Source organism: Bison bison, unplaced genomic scaffold (genome assembly GCF_000754665.1).
Source record: "Bison bison bison isolate TAMUID 2011002044 unplaced genomic scaffold, Bison_UMD1.0 scf7180017864093, whole genome shotgun sequence".
NCBI lineage: Eukaryota > Metazoa > Chordata > Mammalia > Artiodactyla > Bovidae > Bison > Bison bison.
This window is the reverse complement of record NW_011494665.1, coordinates 1520082-1541959: the sequence shown is the minus strand read 5'-3', so window position 1 is coordinate 1541959 and position 21878 is coordinate 1520082. Positions and strand designations below refer to the sequence as shown.

General features: G+C 41.4%; 1 protein-coding gene and 1 pseudogene across 2 annotated transcripts in view; both read left to right on the top strand.

Moving 5' to 3' along the window:
- The window catches only part of DAP3 (death associated protein 3), a 40342-nt gene that overhangs the window by 3945 nt on the left and 14519 nt on the right, over positions 1–21878 (top strand). For both annotated transcript variants that reach the window (XM_010838273.1, XM_010838272.1), the window contains exon 2: positions 18261–18312. In XM_010838273.1, coding sequence (XP_010836575.1) covers positions 18271–18312 — 42 coding nt within the window. In that variant the 5' untranslated portion in view covers positions 18261–18270. The remainder of the gene's footprint in view (positions 1–18260; positions 18313–21878) is intronic.
- Positions 15144–16362, top strand: LOC104987395 (annotated as a pseudogene).

The window sequence follows — 21878 nt, the reverse complement described above, 5'->3', positions numbered from 1 at the left end:
AATTGCTCTTAGCTTGGTAAATGGTATATTACCAAAGGAAGGAAAGATGTCTGGAAAACACTACTATAGTCCTTGCCCTTGTTTTACAGATAGGAAACTTGGGCTCACAGAGTAAAGGAAAAAAAAAAAAGATGTTTTTACAAGCTTGAAACAATGTTATTTTTCCTGTGAAGAATGGTACATGAGAAGTACCCTTGTGAGAAACCTGAGGGTTTCCCAAACCTTGCCAGGGTAGATTTAGATGTGTTGTTGGGATGGGGCCCCACTGTTTATTTTCTTTAACCTCAGCCTAACACAATTGGATGCAGCAGGATTTTTCTAAACAGAGTAATATAATTCATGCAGAAAAGCTGTTTGTTAGCTTTAAAGGATTCATTAGGGGTTTGTTGATTTAATATTTTTTAATTTACTTTCTCCCTGGGTGATAGCAACATGGCTCAGAGGTCAAAAAGTATAAAAGACACTACACTCTCTCTTCCTGCCCCCACAAGAACCCATTTCCTTTCCCTAAAGGCAAACAGGATTATCAATTTTTGTATATCCTTCAAAATATTTACCTTTTTACAAACAAATTGGATAGATTTTCCCCTTTTGTACATAAATGATAGCTGCTGTATACCTTGTTCTGCATTTTGTTTTTGGTTTGTTTTCCACTTACTGTATGTTAGAGATTTTTTCCTCATTAATATGGAGAGAACGTTTAGGATTGTTTTGTTTCTAAACAGCTGCATAGTATTCCATGGTATGGATATGCTGAATTAGACTCTTTCCATTCTTGCAATATTAGAAACAATGTTGCAGTGAATAATCTCCAAGAAGCAAATTTTTCCTATAGGACTCAAGATTTAGAACACTTTTTCTCAATCTTGGCACTGCTTAAATTTGGGACTGGATAATTCTTTGTTGTGGGAGCCTCTCCTGTGCATTACAGAATGCTTAACAGAAACCCTGGCCTCTCAATTCACTAGATGCCAGGAGCACCTCTCCCCCAAGTTGTGACAACCAAACTCCTATCAGACATTGCCGGATGTTTCATAGGGGACCAAGTTGCTGGTTTAGAAAAAAAGATTCCTAGGACTTCCCCAGTGGTCCAGAGGTTAGGATTCCACATTCTTAATGCAGGGGTCATGGATTGAGTCCCTATGCCTGGTCAGGGAACTAAGATTGCGCATGCTACATGACATGGCAAAAAAAAAAGTAAATGAAAAAGAATTACTGATCATTGGGAAATCAGTCTAGTTTCAATAGAGAAAAAGTTATGGCAGATTAATGTATCATCTTTTGTCAGAATTCCATGAATGGTAAACCAAAATAATGACATTATATATATATATATATCTTCATTAATATAAGACATTTGATAATCTCATGGCTTTTTGGAGAAATACGTACTGAATGCTGAATTGGTTATATAACCATACCCAGAGACTACCTGTTCTTAAATGGGTTGAAATTCCCTTAACCACTGACATCTATGCAGTGGTTCTCACTCTTAGCTGCACATTGGAATCAGTGAGGTAACTCTAATACCTATGAAATACCTATGTCTGAATCTCACTAATAGACATTGTGGTTTAATTGGTCTGAGATACACTCTGGATAGCAGAGTTTTAATTATACTCAGATGATTCTAATGTGCAGCCACCATTGGAAACCAGTGATCTAGGCTATGCTACAAAACTCTTCAGATAACTGTATCATATTAAATTGTTACTTGAATGAAATAGCTGAGGATATATTTTTCAAATTTATAATTTTCACACAATTTTTAAAGGATAGGTAATACGTTGGTGATAGATTTCAGAAAAACATTCAGATCTCCATATGGAGGATCCTGAATTGGAACCTATAACAGGAAGAGTACATTATCAAAAAAGTTTGCAAAATCCAAATAAAGTCCATGGTTTAGTGAATAGTATTGTAACTATTAATTTCTTAATTTTGATCATTGTGCTATGGGCATGTAAGATGTTAACATTAGGAGAAGTTGGATGAAGGGTGTAGGAAACTCTTTCTACTATCTTTGCTGTTCTTTTGGCCCAAAGTTTTTAAAAATGAAAACTAAAAAACTATTACAAATGTTTATCCCTTGCAACTACCTGTGTGACTCAAGTTTCTAGTATTATGCATACAAAATAAAGTCAAATTTCATCTGATGCTGAAACTGATATGAAAACTGCAACTCTATTCAATAATTTCTGGTTTGGAATTTTATCAAAACAATTTTGGGCTTCCCAGGTGGCTTAGTGGTAAAGAATCTGCCTGCCAAGCAGGAGACACAGGTTTGATCCCTGGATCAGGAAGATCCCCTGGAGAAGGAAAGGGCAACCCACTCCAGTATTCTTGCCTGGGAAACCCCATGGACAGAGGAGCCTTGGCAGACTACTGTCCAGGGTTACAAAAGAGGCAGACATGACTCAGTGACTAAACAACAACAAAACAACTTTTAGTTCTCATTGATTAACTTTATAACTAAATTTTTTTAAGTTGTGAAGTTTCAAAAACTTTCATTAATGTAGATAATATTGACAAAGTTTCAAAACAATTAAATTTTAATAATTCAGTTATTCTTAGAAAGTGAAAGTGAAGTCACTCAGTCGTGTCCAACTCTTTGCGACCCCATGGACACCAGGCTCCTCCGTCCATGGGATTTTCTAAGCTAGAGTACTGAAGTGGGTTGCCATTTCCTTCTCGGGGAATCTTCCCGATCCAGGGATCGAACCCAGATCTTCCACATTGTAGAAAGATGCTTTGCCTTCTGAGCCACCAGGGAAGTCCAGTTATTCTTAACTAAGGTCAAAATCAACAAATAGCTGCACAAATAAAGTGTTGAGGCTACCTAGGAAGAAAAATGGTATAGTGATGAGGAATATTTACTCTCAATTCCAATAACCATGTTTAGATCCAAGCTTCTCCATTTTTTAACAGTACAGTGGTTTCCACTTGTTAGAAAAATTGTAATTTTGCAGCAAAAGTGAAAATGAAAGTCATTCAGTTGTGTCCGACTCTTTGCGACCCCATGGTCTAATTTTACAGATCCTCCCACAAAGCGGTAAAGTCTCCTTCCTACCATTTGAACCCAACCTGGACTATATGCGTGTGCTCGGTTGCTCAGTCATGTCCGACTCTTTGCGGCCCCATGGACTGTAAAAACACAGGACACCATACCTGTAACTTACATAACTGCCCGTGTGCACTCAGTCGAGTCCGACTCTTTGCAGTCCTATCAACTGTAGCCTGGCAGGCTCCTCTGCCCATGGAATTTTCCAGGCAAGAATACAGGAGTGGGGTGCCATTTCCTACTCCAGGGGATCTCCCCAACCCAGGGATTGAACCCTGGTCAAGTTGGCCTATCATGGTCTGCAATAGAATGCAACAGTCTTTACTGGTCTGAGCCAGATTTGAAGGGGTCTTAAGTGTTTTAGTTCTCTTGGACCGTTGCTCCTGCTGTGACAAGTCCAGGCCACTCTGCAAAGAAGCTGAGAGACAGTGTACAGTAGAATCAGTCATCCTAGTTGAGACTAACCTCAGATGCATGAGGAAGTACTTCAAAGATAGCCAGATCTGGTCCAGAGCAAGGGAAGTAACCAGCTTGTAGCTGTAGACTTCGGAGTGATAATAGTTATTGTTTTAAACCACTGAGTTTTGGGGTAGTTTGTTCAGCAGCAGCAACTGATAAATGCTTCAGAGGCTGCTGTGATGCTAAAATAACGTAAAGCATATAATATATAGTAGTACATTGTCTGGCATATAGTAGTCACTGCATCTTAGCTTCTATTTTTGGTTATTTTAATATGGCTAGAACAATATTTTTTTTAATAACAGCTTTATTGAGGTTGACATACTATAATTCATGTACTTCTGAGTTAAACTCAGAAGTGTCTTTAAAGTGTCTTTAAAGTTTACAGTTCAGTCAGTTTTTAGTATATTCACAGAGTTGCATAAACATTACTACTGTCTAATTTTAGAACATTTTTATTACCCCAAAAGTACCCACCGGTAGTCAGTCTCCATTCTCCCCTCTCCCAGCTCTGGCAACCACTAATGGAATTTTTTGTCTCAGTAGATTTGCCCATTGTGAACGTTTCATATCATTAGAAGTATACTACATTTGATCTTTTGTGACAGACTTCGTTCCTTTTGTTTAAAGGTTCATCCATGTTGTAACATGTATCAGAGCTTCATTGCTTATTTACTGAATAATGTTCCATTGAATGACTGCACCACATCTGTTTATCAGTTAATGGACATTTGGATTGTTTCTAGATTTTGGCTATTATGAATTACGCAGTTGTGAGCATTTCCACACAAATGGCAATGTGTGCAAATGTTTTCATTTCTCTTGGGTATATAACTAGGGGAAGGTCATTTGGTAAATCCGTTAAAACTTTTGAGGAAATGACTAACAGTCAAAGTGACTGAGCCATTTTACAATCCTAGCAGCAATGTATAAGGATTCCGGTTTTCCTGCATCCTCTTCAATGCTTGTTGTTGTCTGTTCTTTTTGATTTTAGCTATCCTTGTGAGTGTGAAGTGGTATCACATTGTATTTTTTTTTAATTAATTTATTTGAAGTTAAAAGACACTTGCTCCTTGGAAGAAAAGCTGTGACAATCTAGACAGTGTATTAAAGAGCAGACATTACTTTGTCAGCAAAGGTCCATATAGTCAAAGCTACGGTTTTTCCAGTAGTCATGTATGAATATGAGAGTTGGACCATAAAGAAGGCTGAGCACTGAAGAATTGATGCTTTTGAACTATGGTGCTGGAGAAGACTCTTGAGAGTCCCTTGAACTGCAGGGAGATCAAACCAGTCAATCCTAAAGGAAATCAGCCCTGATATTCATTGGAAGGGCTGATGGCTGAAGCTGAAGCGCCAATATTTTGGCCATCTGATGCAAAGAACTGACTCTTTGGAAAAGACTCTGATGCTAGGAAAGATTGAGGGCAGGAGAAGAAAGGGGCAACAGAGGATGAGATGTTTGCATGGCATCATCAACTCAAGGGACATGAATTTGAGCAAATTCTGGGACATAGTGAAGGACAGGGTAGCCTGGCGTGCTACAGTCCATGGGGTTGCAAACAGTCCAACATGACTGAGCGACTGAATAACAACAAAATTTATTTGGCTGCACTGGGTCTTGGTCACATGGGATCTTTTGTTGTACACACATGGGCTCTCGAGTAGTGGTGCACAGGCTTAGTTGCTCTGAGCCATGCAGGATTTTAGTGCCCTGACCAGGGATAGAATCCATGCTCCCTGCATTGCAAGGTGGATTTTTAACCACTGGACCAGGGAAGTCCTCTATCACATTGCGTTTCTGATTTGTATTTTCCTAGTGGTGTTGAGAGTCCTTTCATGTGCTTAATGGTCATCGTATATCTTCTTTGGAGAAACATCTGTTTAAGTTCTTGGACCATTTTTGAGTTATGTTTTCTTTTTATTGCTCAGTTCTTTGTATAGGGATATACAGATATATAATCAGATATATTATATCTTTATCAGATACATAATTTGCAAATCTTTTCTAACGTTCTGTGGGTTTTTTATTTTCTTTGTTTTGTTGTGTTTTGTTTGTTTCTCTCTTTTTTTTGGCTGATTTTTTTTTTGCTGATTACCCCACCAGAGATCAAACCTGGCTCTGGCTATGAAAGCACTTATTCCTAACCACTGAACTGCTGAGGAATTATCTGTCTTGATAGTATGCTTTGAAGCAGAACTTTTTAATTTTGATGAAGCCCAAGTACCTATTTTTATTTTTCTTATTTGAGCTTTTGGCATCATTAAGAAACCATTGCATAATCCAAAGTCCCAGAGATATACTCTTGTATTCTTAGAAAAAAATAGTTTTATAGTTTTAGCACTTCCATTTAGGTCTGTAATCTATTTTGAGTTAATTTTTGTATGTGATGTGAGCTAGGTGTCATAATTTCATTCTTTTACATGTGAATATTCTGCTGTCCCACCATTTCTTGACTGTTCTTGCTCCCATTGGATTTTCTTGGCACTCATGTTAAAAATCAGCTGACTGTGGTATAAGAGTTTATTACTGAATTCTCAACCCTGTTCAATTTATCTGTAGGCATATAGGTGAGACATAAGATCTATAGGCATATGCTCATACCATAACTTTTGAAATCAGGAATGTAAGCCCTCCAACTTTTTTTTTTCAAGGTTTTATAGGCTATTCTGAGTTCATTACATTTTCATATGAATTTTGAGATCAGCTTGACAATTTCCATTAAAAAGGCTGCTGGGATTTTGCTAGATAATAATATTTGTTTTATAACCACTGGGGGCTCAGATAGTAAAGAACCTGCCTGCAGTGCAGGAGACCCAGGTTCGATCCCTGGGTCAGGAAGATCCCCTGGAGAAGGAAATGGCAACCCTCTCCAGTATGCTTGCCTAGAAAATCCCACGGACAGAAGAACCTGTCAGGTGACAGTCCCGAGGGTCAGAAAGAGTCGGACATGACTGAGTGACTAACACTAGGACTTAGGAATATTTGTTTAAAAAAGAAAGAACTGATGATATTGGCGAGCTGTACTCTCAATGAAACAATGGTGCTACAGAACAACAAAGTAGTTACTCTCAAAAATATAAAATCTAGAAACAGTAGGTGATAACTGAAAAGTATTGGTGAGTAATGTAAAGGACCTGTGTGATGATTGCTTTGAGAAACTGAAAACAGTTACCCAGGAGAAGATAAAATAGGGGACATAACTACCTTCGATTTATTGTGTGAAAGGTGGCTTGTAAAACCAAATAGAAAGACTGGTATAGTGGATTGAAAGCTACAAGGAGACGTTTTACCTCAGATTGTGAAAGAACTTTCCATAAAAGCTGAAAAGTTTCCATATGGACTGCTTAGTGCGTTCCCCATCAGTGGAAATGCTCAGGCACTTGGTAATTGACAATACAGTGTATGCAGTGGCTGATGGGAAAGAACGCAGAGTCACACACGGGTTTGAATGCTAGAACTGTCACTTCTAGGCTATATACCTTCAGGCAAGTTAGTCTATCCATCCCTGTTTTCATGTGCACTTAATAGTGTCTACTTCATAGGATTGTGTTGTCAGACAGTGCCTATAAATTGCTTAATACAGTGCCTGTTTCTGGAAAAAAAGAAAAACTGGTAATAAGATCATTGTAGTATTAATTCAGTTCTGAATGAGCTCTGTATGAAGTAGATCACCTTAACCTTAAGAATTTATGGTTCTCTTTACACAAAACCTGTAAACAAATGTTTAATTGCAGTTTATTCGTAATAGCCAAAACCTGGACCTTCAGTGGATGAATAAACAGTTTATGAATAAACATTCATACCATGGAATAGTACTCAGGATTAAAAGAACAAACTATTGGGGCATGAGTTTGATCGCTGGTCAGGGAATTAAGATACCAAATGCTGCACAAGATCCCACAAGCTGTGTAGCGTGGCCAAAAAAAAGTTTTTAAAATAGAATAAGAAACTATTGGTACATGTAACACACAGCCCAAATGAATCTCCAGAAAATTATGGTGACTGGAAAAAGCTGGTAGTAAAAGGTTGCATATAGTATGATTTCATTTATGTAACATTCATGAAAGGACAAAATTATAGAAACAGAACAGATTAGTTGTTGTCATGGTTAAGGAGTGGGAAGGTTGTGAAAGGGAAGTGCAGGAGGCTATATAAGGGCTGCCTGAGGGATCCTTAAAGTGATGGAAAAGTTTTGTGTTTTGACTGTGTTTGTGTCAGTATCTTGGTACTATATTGTACTATAGTTTTGCAAGGTGTTACCATTGGAAGAAACTGGGTAAAGGATACATTGTTGTTGTGTTAGATGCTCAGTCGAGTCTGACTCTTTGGGACCTCCTGAACTGTAGCCTGCAGGGCTCCTCTGTCCATGGGATTTCCCAGGCAAGAATATTGGAGTGGATTGCCATTCCTTTCTCCAGGGGATCTTCCTGATCCAGGGATCGAACCTGGGTCTACCAAATTGCAGGCAGATTCTTTACCATCTGAGCCACAAGGATACGTGGAACAGTTAAGTTCACTTCAGTTCACTCGCTCAGTCGTGTCCGACTCTTGGCCACCCCATGAATCGCAGCACGCCAGGCCTCCCTGTCCATCACCAACTCCTGGAGTTCACCTAGACCCACGTCCATCGAGGCAGTGATGCCATCCAGCCATCTCATCCTCTGTCGTCCCCTTCTCCTCCTGCCCCCAATCCCTCCCAGCATCAGAGTCTTTTCCAATGAGTCAACTGTTCACATGAGGTGGCCAAAGTACTGGAGTTTCAGCTTCAACATCATTCTCTCCAAAGAAATCCCAGGGCTGATCTCCTTTAGAATGGACTGGTTGGATCTCCTTGCAGTCCAAGGGACTCTCAAGAGTCTTCTCCAACACCACAGTTCAAAAGCATCAATTCTTCGGCACTCAGCTTTCTTCACAGTCCAACTCTCACATCCGTACATGACCACAGGAAAAACCATAGCCTTGACTAGACGAACCTTTGTTGGCAAAGTAATGTCTCTGCTTTTGAATATGCTATCTAGGTTGGTCATAACTTTCCTTCCAAGGAGTAAGCCTCTTTTAATTTCATGGCTGCAGTCACCATCTGCAGTGATTTTGGAGCCCCCAAAAATAAAGTCTGACACGGTTTCCACTGTTTCCCCATCTATTTCCCATGAAGTGGTGGGACCAGATGCCATGATCTTCGTTTTCTGAATGTTGAGCTTTAAGCCAACTTTTTCACTCTCCACTTTCACTTTCATCAAGAGCGTTTTTAGTTCCTCTTCACTTTTCTGCCATAAGGGTGGTGTCATCTGCATATCTGAGGTTATTGATATTTCTCCTGGCAATCTTGATTCCAGCTTGTGCTTCTTCCAGTCCAGCGTTTCTCATGATGTACTCTGCATAAAAGTTAAATAAACAGGGTGACAATATATAGTGTTGACAAACTCCTTTTCCTATTTGGAACCAGTCTGTTGTTCCATGTCCAGTTCTGATGTTGCTTCCTGACCTGCATACAAATTTCTCAAGAGGCAGATCAGGTGGTCTGGTATTCCCATCTCTTTCAGAATTTTCCACAGTTTATTGTGATCCACACAGGCTTTGGCATAGTCAGTAAAGCAGAAATAGATGTTTTTCTGGAACTCTCTTGCTTTTTCCATGATCCAGCGGATGTTGGCAAGTTGATCTCTGGTTCCTCTGCCTTTTCTAAAACCACCTTGAACATCAGGAAGTTCACGGTTCACGTATTCCTAAAGCCTGGCTTGGAGAATTTTGAGCATTACTTTACTAGCGTGTGAGATGAGTGCAATTGTGCGGTAGTTTGAGCCTTCTTTGGCATTGCCTTTCTTTGGGATTGGAATGAAAACTGACCTTTTCCAGTCCTGTGGCCACTGCTGAGTTTTCCAAATTTGCTGGCATATTGAGTGCAGCACTTTCACAGCATCATCTTTCAGGATTTGGAATAGCTCCACTGGAATTTCATCACCTCCACTAGCTTTGTTCGTAGTGATGCTTTCTAAGGCCCACTTGACTTCACATTCCAGGATGTCTGGCTCTAGGTCAGTGATCACACCATCGTGATTATCTGGGTTGTGAAGATCTTTTTTGTACAGTTCTTCTGTGTATTCTTGCCATCTCTTCTTAATATCTTCTTCTGTTAGGTCCATACCATTTCTGTCCTTTATCGAGCCCATCTTTGCATGAAATGTTCCTTTGGTATCTCTGATTTTCTTGAAGAGATCCCTAGTCTTTCCCATTCTGTCGCTGAAGAAGGCTTTCTTATCTCTTCTTGCTATTCTTTGGAATTCTGCATTCAGATGTTTATATCTTTCCTTTTCTCCTTTGCTTTTCGCTTCTCTTCTTTTCACAGCTATTTGTAAGGCCTCCCCAGACAGCCATTTTGCTTTTTTGCATTTCTTTTCTATGAGAATGGTCTTGATCCCTGTCTCCTGTACAGTGTCACGAGCCTCATTCCATAGTTCATCAGGCACTCTATCTATCAGATCTAGGCCCTTAAATCTGTTTCTCACTTCCATTGTATAATCATAAGGGATTTGATTTAGATCATACCTGAATGGTCTAGTGGTTTTCCCTACTTTCTTCAATTTAAGTCTGAATTTGGCAATAAGGAGTTCATGGTCACATTCACATTATTGTGCAGCCGTCACACCCTTCATCTCCATAACTCTTTTCATCTTATACCATGAGGAAACCGGTCCTTTATCTGCCTTCCAATAACAATGTGATTAATTTGTGTGCTGCAAATCAGCACTCAAAGAATATGAAAAAACTGAAAGGAGAAATCTTTACTCAATTTTTTCGTAGTATTAGTGGCTTTGAGCCTTTTTTTTTTAAGTGCCCTGATTTGTATATATCTTGGAATGTAGATTCAAGGGATTAGATCTAATAGAGTACCTGAAGAACTATGGACAGAGGTTTGTAACATTGCATAGGAAGCAGTGATCAAAACCATCCCCAAGAAAAAGAAATGCAAAAAGGCAAAATGGTTGTGTGAGGAGGCCTTACAAATAGCTGAGAAAAGAAGAGAAGCTAAAAGCTAAGGAGAAAAGGAAAGATATACCCATTTGAATGCAGAGTTTCAAAGAATAGCAAGGAGAGATAAGAAAGCCTAATAAGTAATCAGTGCAAAGAAATAGAGGAAAGCAATAGAATGGGAAAGTCCTTTTCAAGAAAATTAGAGATGCCAAAGGAACATTTCATGCAAAGATGGGCATAATAAAGGACAGATGCGGTATGGATCTAACAGAAGCAGAAGATATTAAGTAGAGGTGGCAAGAATACACAGAAGAAGTATACAAAAAAAAAATCTCAATGACCCAGATAACCATGATGGTGTGATCACTAGAGCCAGACATCCTGGAGTGTGAGGTCAAGTGGGCCTTAGGAAGCATCGCTATGAACAAAGCTAGTGGAGGTTATGGAATTCCAGCTGAGTTAATTCAAATCCTAAAAGCTGTTAAAGTGCTGCGCTCAATATGCCAGCAAATTTGGAAAACTCAGCAGTAGCCACAGGACTGAAAAAGGTCAGTTTTCATTCCAGTCCCACAGAAGGGCAATGCCAAAGGACGTTCAAACTACTGCACAATTGTGGTCATTTCACATGCTAGCCGGAGAAGGCAATGGCACCCCACTCCAGTACTCTTGCCTGGAAAATCCCATGGACGGAGGAGCCTGGTAGGCTGCAGTCCATGAGGTCGCTAAGAGTCGGACAAGACTGAGTGACTTCACTTTCACTTTTCACTTTCATGCACTGGAGAAGGAAATGGCAACCCACTCCAGTGTTCTTGCCTGGAGAATCCCAGGGATGGGGGAGCCTGGTGGGCTGCCGTCTATGGGGTCACACAGAGTCAGAAACGACTGAAGGACTTAGCAGCAGCACATGCTAGCGAAGTAATGCTCAAAATTCTCCACTTGGCTTCAGCAATATGTGAGCCGAGAATTTGCAGATGTTCAAGCTGGATTTAGAAAAGGCAGAGGAACCAGAGATTAAATAGAAAAAGCAAGAGAATTCCGGAAAAACATCTACTTCTTCATTGACTACACTAAAGCCTTTGACTGTGTGGATCACAACCAACTGTGGAAAATTCTTAAAGAGATGGGAATACCACAGCACCATACCTGCCTCCTTGGAAACCTGTATGCAGGTCAATAAGCAACAGTTAGAACAGGACATGGAACAACGGGCTGGTTCCGAATTGGGAAAGGAGTATGTTAAGGCTGTGTATTGTCACGCTGCTTATTTAACTTGTATGCCAGTTCATCATGTGAAATGCTGGGCTGGATAAAGCTGAAATCAAGATTGCCAGGAGAAATATCAATAACCTCATATATACAGATGATACCACCCTCATGGCAGAAAGCGAAGAGGAACTAAAGAGCATGTTGTTAAAAGTGAAAGAGGAGAGTGAAATAGTTGGCTTAAAACTCAACATTCAAAAAACGAAGATCATGGCATCTGGCCCCATAGCTCCAGAATCACTGCAGATGGTAACTACAGCCATGAAATCAAAAGACACTTGCTCCTTGGAAGAAAAGATATGACCAAGCTAGAGAACATATTAAAAAGCAGAGACGTTACCTTGCTGACAAAGGTCCGTCTAGTCAAGGCTATGGTTTTTCCAGTAGTCATGTATGGATGTGGGAGTTGGACTATAAAGAAAGCTGAGCACCGAAGAATTGATGCTTTTGAACTCTGGTGTTGGAGAAGACTCTTGAGAGTCCCTTGGACTGCAAGGAGATCCAACCAGTCAATCTTACGGGAAATCAGTCCTCAATATTCATTGAAAGGACTGATGCTGAAGTTGAAGGTCCAGTACTTTGGCCATCTGATGTGAAGAACTGACTCATTGGAAAAGACCCTGATGCTGGGAAAGATTGAAGGCAGGAGGAGAAGGGGACGAAAGAGGATGAGATGGTTGGATGGCATCACCAACTCGATAGACATGAGTTTGAGCAAGCTCCGGGAGTTGGTGATGGACAGGGAAGCTGGTGTGCTGCAGTCCATGGAGTCGCGAAGAGTCAGACACAAATGAATGCCTGAACTGAACTGGAATGTAGAATGAGCACACATTCTATGCTTTCTGCTTTCGGTTGGCCTGTCAATTTGATTTTTTTTGTTTGTTTGTTTTTATTTAAAGGTATTTTATAGAACTTGGAAAATGTGGTTTAGTCTGGATTGTCTGCTTTGAGATTATACTTTTGAGATTCACTCTCCTTTTTTCCTTAAAATATCTTCTCTCATTCTTATATAAGCTGTGTGTGTCCTTTACCTTTAAAAGCAGTAGAAAAATATTGGGTTTTAAGAGAAGACTTCAGTGAAAAGGATGAATTGGAGAAGTTCAAGGATGGAGGCTGGTAAGATACAAGATGACTGGGTACAAGATGGAAAGCTGGTCACATTTTCCTGACCGGCATTTCCCATAATCTCTAAAACATAGCCAGAGTCATGGCCTCAGTGACCACAGGCATACATGGAGAAAGTACGCCCCTCAGGATTATGTCACCACTCTTTGTAGGACCTGACCTCCCTGCAGAGCTGCAGCCCACAGATGTCTCACATCAGTGGTGGTTCCAGGGCATATTGAGAAGATACAGGGAACAAGGTTGAGTAGGCTAGATACTGTTGGAGTGACACTAGGTCATAAGTAGTTTGGGAATTGGAAAAGTTGAGGTTGGGTGGAGGGCTTAGGGTTGGAAATCAGCTGACATGGAGGGTTAGAATTTGTATGGAGGTTGCTTGTCACAGATGGAGGCAGGGAGTTGAAGTAATTGAAATAGGGAAGGAAGGAGAACTGAAGTTAAGAAAATTGAGCTGGTCCGAGATGGTGGTGTTGGGTGTCAGGTGACGCTTGTATCAGGTGGAAATCGATGCTGGGTGGTTTGGGGCACTGGGCTGTTGTGTTGGTGGTTGCCAGAAGTGCCCCCGGGTTCTCTGATTCCTTAGAGGGACTCAGAGGTCAGCATATAGTTGTACTTACAGCTGTGACTTATTACAGCAAAAAGATACAGAGCAAAATCAGTACAGGAAAAAGGCACACTGGGCAAAATCTGGAGGAAACAGGTATAAATTTCCAGGAGTCCTTTCCCAGTAGAATCGTGTAAGACACACTTGATTCCTTCAGCAAAAAGTGGACAACACATGAAATGTTGTTGCCACCCAGGGAAACTGTCAACAGTCTCAGCGCCCAGGGTTTTTAATTGGGGCGGGCCATGCAGTCATTTGCTGCCTGGCGTGTACTAAAATTCCACATTCCAGAAGGAAAGCAAGTGTTTAACATAAACCATGTTGTTTGGGTAAATAGTTTAGGCACAGTGAGTCACTCTTACCCATTCTGGGAGTGATGGGAACTCTCCCCAGCTACGGGGCAGCCTTGCTCTTTTAGTTCTTTCCTGCACAGTTGGATTAGGTAGCGTGTGGTGGGGGTGGGCTCTGGGCGGTGGTGAGCAGCAATGGAGGCACTAAGGCAGAGCTAAGGAGAATGGGGAGCAGAGGGTCCCTCGACTCTGCCTGTGGCCTAGCAGGTTCATCCTCAGGCCTGGGCATATGCTTATTCCACAGCAGCAACCCTTCCACTCACACTCAGGAGAATGTAATTAATAGTATTTTGTGGAGTTCCAAGGGTTCTAAGACCAAGTAAATTTGGATTAAAAAGATTTGGGGGACTTCCCTGGTGACCCAGTGGTTAAGAGTCCACCCTTCAATGCAGGGGATGCAGGTTTGATCCTTGGTCGAGAAACTAGGATCTTGGGGCAACTAAGCCCACAGGCTGAAGCTGTCGAGCCCACGCATTCTTGTGCTCCACATCCAGAGAACCCCCTTGGGCTGCAAACAGAGAAAGCCTGCACACCACAACGAAGACCCAGGGCACCTTAGGGGAAAAAAATTCTCTTTGCTATTTTTTTTGGTTTTGTTTTTGTCACTGAGTCATATCCAACTCTTTGCAACCTTGTGGACTGTAGCTCACCAGGTTCCTCTGTCCATGGGATTCTCCAGGCAAGAGTACTGGACTGGGTTGCTATTTCCTTCTACATGAGACCTTTCCAACCCAGGAATCCAACCCACATTTCCTGCATTGGCAGGCATGTTCTTTACCACTGAACTACCACGGAAGCCCCTCCTCTTTACTATAGTTTTCCCCAAAGCTTTTAAATATGCAAATAGATAGCATATTCAAAAGCAGAGACATTACTTTGCCAACAAAGGTCCGTCTAGTCAAGGCTATGGTTTTTCCAGTGGTCACGTATGGATGTGAGAGTTGGACTGTGAAGAAAGCTGAGCGCCGAAGAATTGATGCTTTTGAACTGTGATGTTGGAGAAGACTCTTGAGAGTCCCTTGGACTGCAAGGAGATCCAACCAGTCCATTCTGAAGGAGATCAGCCCTGGAATTTCTTTGGAAGGAATGATGCTAAAGCTGAAACTCCAGAACTTTGGCCACCTCATACAAAGACTTGACTCATTGGAAAAGACTCTGATGCTGGGAGGGATTGGGGGCAGGAGGAGAAGGGGACGACAGAGGATGAGATGGCTGGATGGCATCACTGACTCGATGGACGTGAGTCTGAGTGAACTCCGGGAGTTGGTGATGGACAGGGAGGCCTGGCATACTGCGATTCATGGGGTCGCAAAGAGTCGGACACAACTGAGCGACTGAACTGAACTGAACTGATACATACATTGTAATTATTCAAGAAATGAATAACTGTATAGCATTCTCAAGTTTCTTTGGCCAGAGAACATTGATGCATCTTATGACTAGTTTCACCAAACTCATTTTGTGAACTGCTGCTCTAGAACTTTTGGTTTTGAAACACAGCAAAGCAGCCTGGAATCCCACATGTAAACAGGAGGCAGGCCAGTGGAGACCATGCCAGGCTTGTTCACCGTTGAATGCTCTGTATGATTGGGCATGTAGAAGCATGTCACACGTTTTTTTGGAATGACTGAGTTAAGGCGTGCTTTGACATCTTTATTAAGAAGTTAACTTTTCTACACTTCCCAGACAAGGATCCATAACAGCATTGTTTGGGATTCCCGTTTTAATTTAAAGGAAAGCTTTCACAATATCTAGAGTCCTTTATGTCCTGCAGATGAAGGGCGTGGGTGTCCTTAAATTTCTTGCAGCTGGGACCCACGCTTGACTTCCAAATGGAACAGTACATCTACAAAAGGAAAAATGATGGCATCTACATCATAAATCTGAAAACCTGGGCGGAACTTCTGTTGCAGGTCGTGCCATTATTGCCATTGAAAGTCCAGCTGATGTGAGTGTCACGTCCTCCAGGAAGCTGTGTTGAAGTTTGCTGCTGCTCCTGGAGCCACTCCTGTTGCTGGCCGCTTCTCTCCTGGAACCTCACTAACCAGATCCGGGCAGCCTTCCAGGAGCCACAGTTTCTGGTGGTTACAGCTGCTCACAGAGACCTCTTACGTTCAGCTACCCACCATTGCTCTGTGTAACACAGGCTCTGCAAAGAGGAGAGGAGAGTGGACGTTGTCATCCCATGCAATAAGAAAGCTGACTTGGTGGGTCTGATGTGGTGGATACTCACCCGGGGAAGTTCTGCGCATGCATGGCACCATCTCCTGTGAACACCGATGGGAGGTCATGGCTGATCTCAACTTTTACAGAGATCCTGAAGAGACTGAAAAAGAAGAGCAGGCAGCAGCTGAGAAGGCTGTGACCAGGGAGGAATTTTACGGTGAATAGACCCCTTCGGCTCCTGAGTTCTTTGCTGCTTGACCTGAGGCGGCAGACTGGTCTGCAGGCGTGCGGGTGCCATCGGTGCCTATTTGGCAGTTCCCTGCTGCAGCCTGGAGTGCGGAGCCTGCCTGAAGACCACTGTGCAGCTCCCACCGCTCAGGCCCCTGAAGACGAGGGCGCGACCACTGAGTAGTCTTAAGCTGTTCTTCCACAAGCTAAAATGGAAAGAGGTTGATGGAAAATAAACTTTCTAAAAGAGAAAAAGTAAACTTGAAAACTAAAAGGGAATAAAATTCATAGGAGTTTACATCATCTCTTAACTGTACTATAAGCTCTTTTGAGTCAGAGACCATAACAGCTTTGTTCACCATCTTATTCACAGGCCCTGGCATATAACAGATGCTGTGTAGCCGTTGAATAAATGAGTTCAACTTTATTATCTACTAGTGAATATTGAGAGTTGCATTTAAGTATTTTAAACAGTTTTTTACTTCACATGATTAAGGTTTTTCTGTTAAATATTTCCAGCATACAAATGCAGAGAAGGCCCTGGCACCCCACTCCACTACTCTTGCCTGGAAACTCCCATGGACAGAGGAGCCTAGTGGGCTGCAGTCCATGGGGTCACTAGGAGTCAGACACGACTGAGCGACTTCACTTTCATTTTTCACTTTCATGCATTGGTGAAGGAAACGGCAACCCACTCCAGTGTTCTTGCCTGGAGAATCCCAGGGACGGCGGAGCCTGGTGGGCTGCCGTCTGTAGGGTCGCACAGAGTCGGACACGACTGAAGTGACCTAGCAGCGGTAGCAGCAGCAGCATACAAATGAATAAACATAACACATACGGCATAAAAATAAAAAAAGCAAATGATCGTATATTCATTATCCATCATCTGAAGTAGATCATTATAATTTTCTTTGTGTCAGTCAGTCACTTCAGTCGCTCAGTCGTGTCTGACTCTTTGCGATTCCACAAACCGCAGCACACCAGCCTCCGTGTCCATCACCAACTACCGGAGTCCACCCAAACCCATGTGCATTGAGTCGGTGTTGCCATCCAACCATCTCATCCTCTGTCGTCCCCTTCTCCTCCTGCCCTCAATCTTTCCCAGCATCAGGGTCTTTTCCAGTGAGTCAGCTCTTTGCATCAGGTGGCCAAAGTATTGGAGTTTCCGCTTCAGCATCAGTCCTTCCAATGAACACCCAGGACTGATCTCCTTCAGGATAGACTGGTTGGATCTCCGTGCCCTTCCCCAGTCTTGTCCCTTTATCTCTTCCCTAAGGGTAAATACTATTCTAAATATGTGTTTATCATGCTCCTTCTCTTTCAGTTTTACTACATACAAGTGTATTCCCCAAATAGCATTTGTGTTTTGAGTTTCATACGAACTATATCATGTTCTGTATTAGAGCTCGCCCTCAGTATTAGTTTTGAGGTCCATCTATGCCATACATGTAACTGCACTTTACTTTTGTATGGCATTCCATTGTGTGACTGTCTCGGTTTATACACTCTTTTATATCAGTGGACATTTGTGCTTTTCACAGTTTTTGATTATTCATATTCTACTACTATAAACATTGTAAGACATATTTTTCAGTGTACCTGTATATGTGTTTTTCTAAAATAAATACAGAGTAGAATACCTGGGCCATAGTTATATACCTTTTCAACTTTACAGGTAATTTCAAATTTGTTTTCTAAGATATTTGTATTTATAGTTCCATTGACAGTATAGGGAAGTTCCCAGTGTTCCCCGTGCTCTAGCATTTGCTGTTGTCTTTTTAATTTTTCTCAATATGATGATTGTGGAAGTCTTTTTGTTGTGGTTTTAATTTCTATTTCCCTGATTTGTCATCAGGGTGAAACTCTTCATAGATTTACTAGCCATTTGTATTCCCTTTTCTGCGAAATACCTGTTCATGTCCTCTGTTCGTCTTTTAATCAGTGTCCAGGCAGTCTTTATTCTAGATACTAACCCATTGTGCAGATATCTTTTCCCAGTTTTGGCTTACCTTTTCACTTTTTTTTTTAAAGCACAGGGATAATGCTGAAAGGAATGACAAGGCTTGTCTCCAGGGTCCATAAGGTGAGTCCTAACTGACCTAAGTGCTTTGTGCAAACTGTCTTTAGGTGGATTTCCTTTCTAAATTGATTGTATCCAGAATAAAATGCTCTGGTGAACTTGAGCTGACTGACCACTCAAAAAAAAGCATTCACAATTCCTTTTCTCTGCCATACACATCACTCCTAACTGCCCTAAAAATCCAGTAACAGGTCTTAGTAGAATAGTTGTCCTTGGAATTTTACCCTATCATAAAACATTTTTTAGTAGATAAATAAGCTTAAGCACAGTTGTCTTTATTAACTTTTATTATTCTCTAGTTGAGTTCTCATCCCTTAATGAAGTATTGAAAAAAAAAGTTGCTAATTTCTGATAGTTGATTAAATAACAGTCATATGTAAGAAGGATGATTCTGTTACTTTACTTCATTCTCTCATCTAATGAGCAAATAGTTTTTCAGCACATTCCATGGGGCAGATGCTCGGGATTCTAAGATGACTCATCTCACTAATAACGGTTTCTGTTTGTTGGGCATCCATTATGTGCCAGACACTGTGCTAAGTGCTTTGTTTCTCTTAATCTTCATGATCAACCCATAAGGTAGATAATATCTTTGTTTCACAGATGCAGAAATTGAGGATTAGAAAGGCTAAGTAACTTGCCTGAGGTAACATGGTGTGAAGTTGTCGAGCCCACACTAGATGGTGGGTCTGTCTGACTTAAAAGGCTATGACCTTAACCACTCTGCTGTATTGCATTTTATGGCCCATGTTTTTCTTTCAGACCTCCAAATCCAGTAGCAGAATCATGATTAAATGATTTTGTCATAGTATGGTGAAGGCACCTAACTGGATTAGTAGGATCCAGAGGTAATCCTAAAGAGCTAAATCCTGAAGGATGAGCACTGAGCAGAAGGGCTTAGTCACTCCCATCTGATCATTTAATTGCAGATTTCCTTAAAAAGGAGTCCTTCCTCTTATGGGAGTCATCTTTTCCCCAGAGATTCATGACAAACCTATGTGCATAAAATAACCCATTTTTATAAAACAAAATGAAAGGAGATATCAACAAATGGATGGACTCTGGCCCCAACTAATTATATTAAAAGGCTACAATTTCTTCTTCCTAATAGCAGACAAGAAAGTCTTGAGTCTAAACTACAGAGGAATGTCAGTGAGAAAATTGTATGCTTTCTGTAGATTGGTTTAGAGGAACCTTTATTGGCTCATGAATGCTCTCTTTCAAGAACTGCGTGATTTTCATTCTGGAACAGTGCAGAGGCAGCTCTACATATGGTTGTTTGCCCTGGAAACGAGAGGCTAGCTGGGTGATGCCATGTATCACACTAAGAAGGAAGGAGTCCATTTTGTTAGCTTTTAATTTGCTGCAAAAAAACACTCAACTAAAATGTCATAGGTTTCTTGTAGAAATAGCACCACCTAGTGGTCTTTGAATATAATTTCCCATTTGAATGCTACTTTATTTGGAGACATGTTTTCTCTGCAGTAGAACTCAAAAAATTTTATCAGTAGTAAGGTGCATTGTCCAGATGCTATGTTGAGGTAACAGGCCTCGAATTCTCATTGGCTTAACTCAGCACATGATACTGGTTTTTGTGTATTTTGTGTGTGTTTTGTGTCTGTGCTTTGTTTTGCTATTGCTGTATTTCCGAAATGATTATCAGGCAGGGAATTCCCTGGCTGTCCAGTGGTTAGGGCTCTGAACTTCCCCTGCAGGAGGCACAGGTTCAATCCCTGGTCGGGGAACTAAGATTTCACATGTTCTGCGCTGCAGCCAAAAAATAAAAATTGGTTTATAAGCAGATATGGGGGCTTCCCTGGTGGCTCAGATGGTAAAGAATCTGTTCTCAATGTGGGAGACCTGGGTTCAGTCCCTGGGTTGGGAAGATCCCCTGGAGTAGGAAATGGCAACCCACTCCAATATGCTTGCCTGGAGAATTCCGTGGACAGAGGAGCCTGGCAGGCTACGTTAATGAGATTGCAAAGAGTCGGACACGACTGAGCGACTGAACTGAACTGAACTGATCTCACATTGTAGATTTGTTTGCCACAGCAGAAGAAAAAAGGGAATTTTTACCCATTCTTAGCTGCCTGACTAGAAGTGACCCAAGTTATTTCCATTTAGAGCTTATTAGCAGAACTAATCGGAGAAGGCAATGGCACCCCACTCCAGTACTCTTGCCTGGAAAATCCCATGGACAGGGGAGCCTGGTTGGCTGCAGTCCATGGGGTCGCTACGAGTCGGACACAACTGAGCGACTTCTCTTTCACTTTTCACTTTCATGCATTGGAGAAGGAAATGGCAACCCACTCCAGTGTTCTTGCCTGGAGAATCTCAGGGACAGGGGAGCCTGATGGGCTTCCGTCTATGGGGTCGCACAGAGTCGGACACGACTGAAGTGACTTAGCAGCAGCAGCAGCAGCAGCAGCAGCAGCAGCAGCAGAACTAATAATGTGACCCCAATTAATCTGCCAAGGAGGCTGGGAGATTAGCGTATTTAGATATGTGATAAACATTGCTGTCTCTGCATCCTCAAAGTTGCAGCAACTGTATTACTTTACCCTATTACTTTGTATTTGGTTGGCCAAAAAATTTCCATAAGATGTTATGGAAAACCTGAACGAACCTTTTGGCCAACTCAGTATTAATGTATGCGAATCTGGTTCAGAGGTTTGTATGTGCAGTTCACCAAGCTGTAGTGTAGTGCAGTTCACTGTCAGTTAGCTTGATGCTATATGTACTCCCCCATCACATGTCTCTGGGAAAGACTTTTTATTCCAGGGCACGAGCATGAAGCGTTTGTGGTGCATTACGTACTCGGAGAAGTAGACACAAAGATGTACAATACCTGATCCCTTCTCTTCCAAGTGTGTGTGGCCTAAAATGGGAGACAAACTTACATGTAAGATAGCATGATAAAGATTTTGGAGTCAGACAGACTTGGATTTGGATTCTGGTTTCAATACCTACCAACTCAATGACTTTAGACAAAATTATCTAATTTCCCTGAACCATGATTTCCCTCATAATAAAGTAGTGTAATTCTCTACCTATCTTCTAGGATTCTTAGCTCAAAAATAATGTGTATATGTGTTGCCTAGCATTTTTTAGGTACTCAGTTAATGAAAACCATGAATGTAGTTCCAGGCAGAGTAAAAATGCATGCAATACAAAGAAAGTGCTATCAATAGAGAGGGAAAGATAATTGCTTTTGCCTGGAGGTGTCTGGCAAATCTTCACAAAGGATATGTCATTTGAGATGAGTCTTAAAGGATGAGTAAGATTTAAATAGGGAGAGAGGGAAGTTGAAGTAGAATGAGCAGAATTATAAAGGCATAAAAGTGAATAACGTGTTTTAGCATAGTTGGCTGGCTAGAGTATGGACTCTATAAAGGGGTGGGACTAGAAAGGTGGGTTGAACTTACAGCAGTGGCCTTCGTTATCATATTAAGGACTTTGAGACTTATTTTAACATAAGTAAAGAATCATCCCAACTTTTTGATTAGCTGAAGGTGAAACCTGTTTGGGAGGACAAATCTTTTGGACTGTCAAAGATTCAAAGATACTAG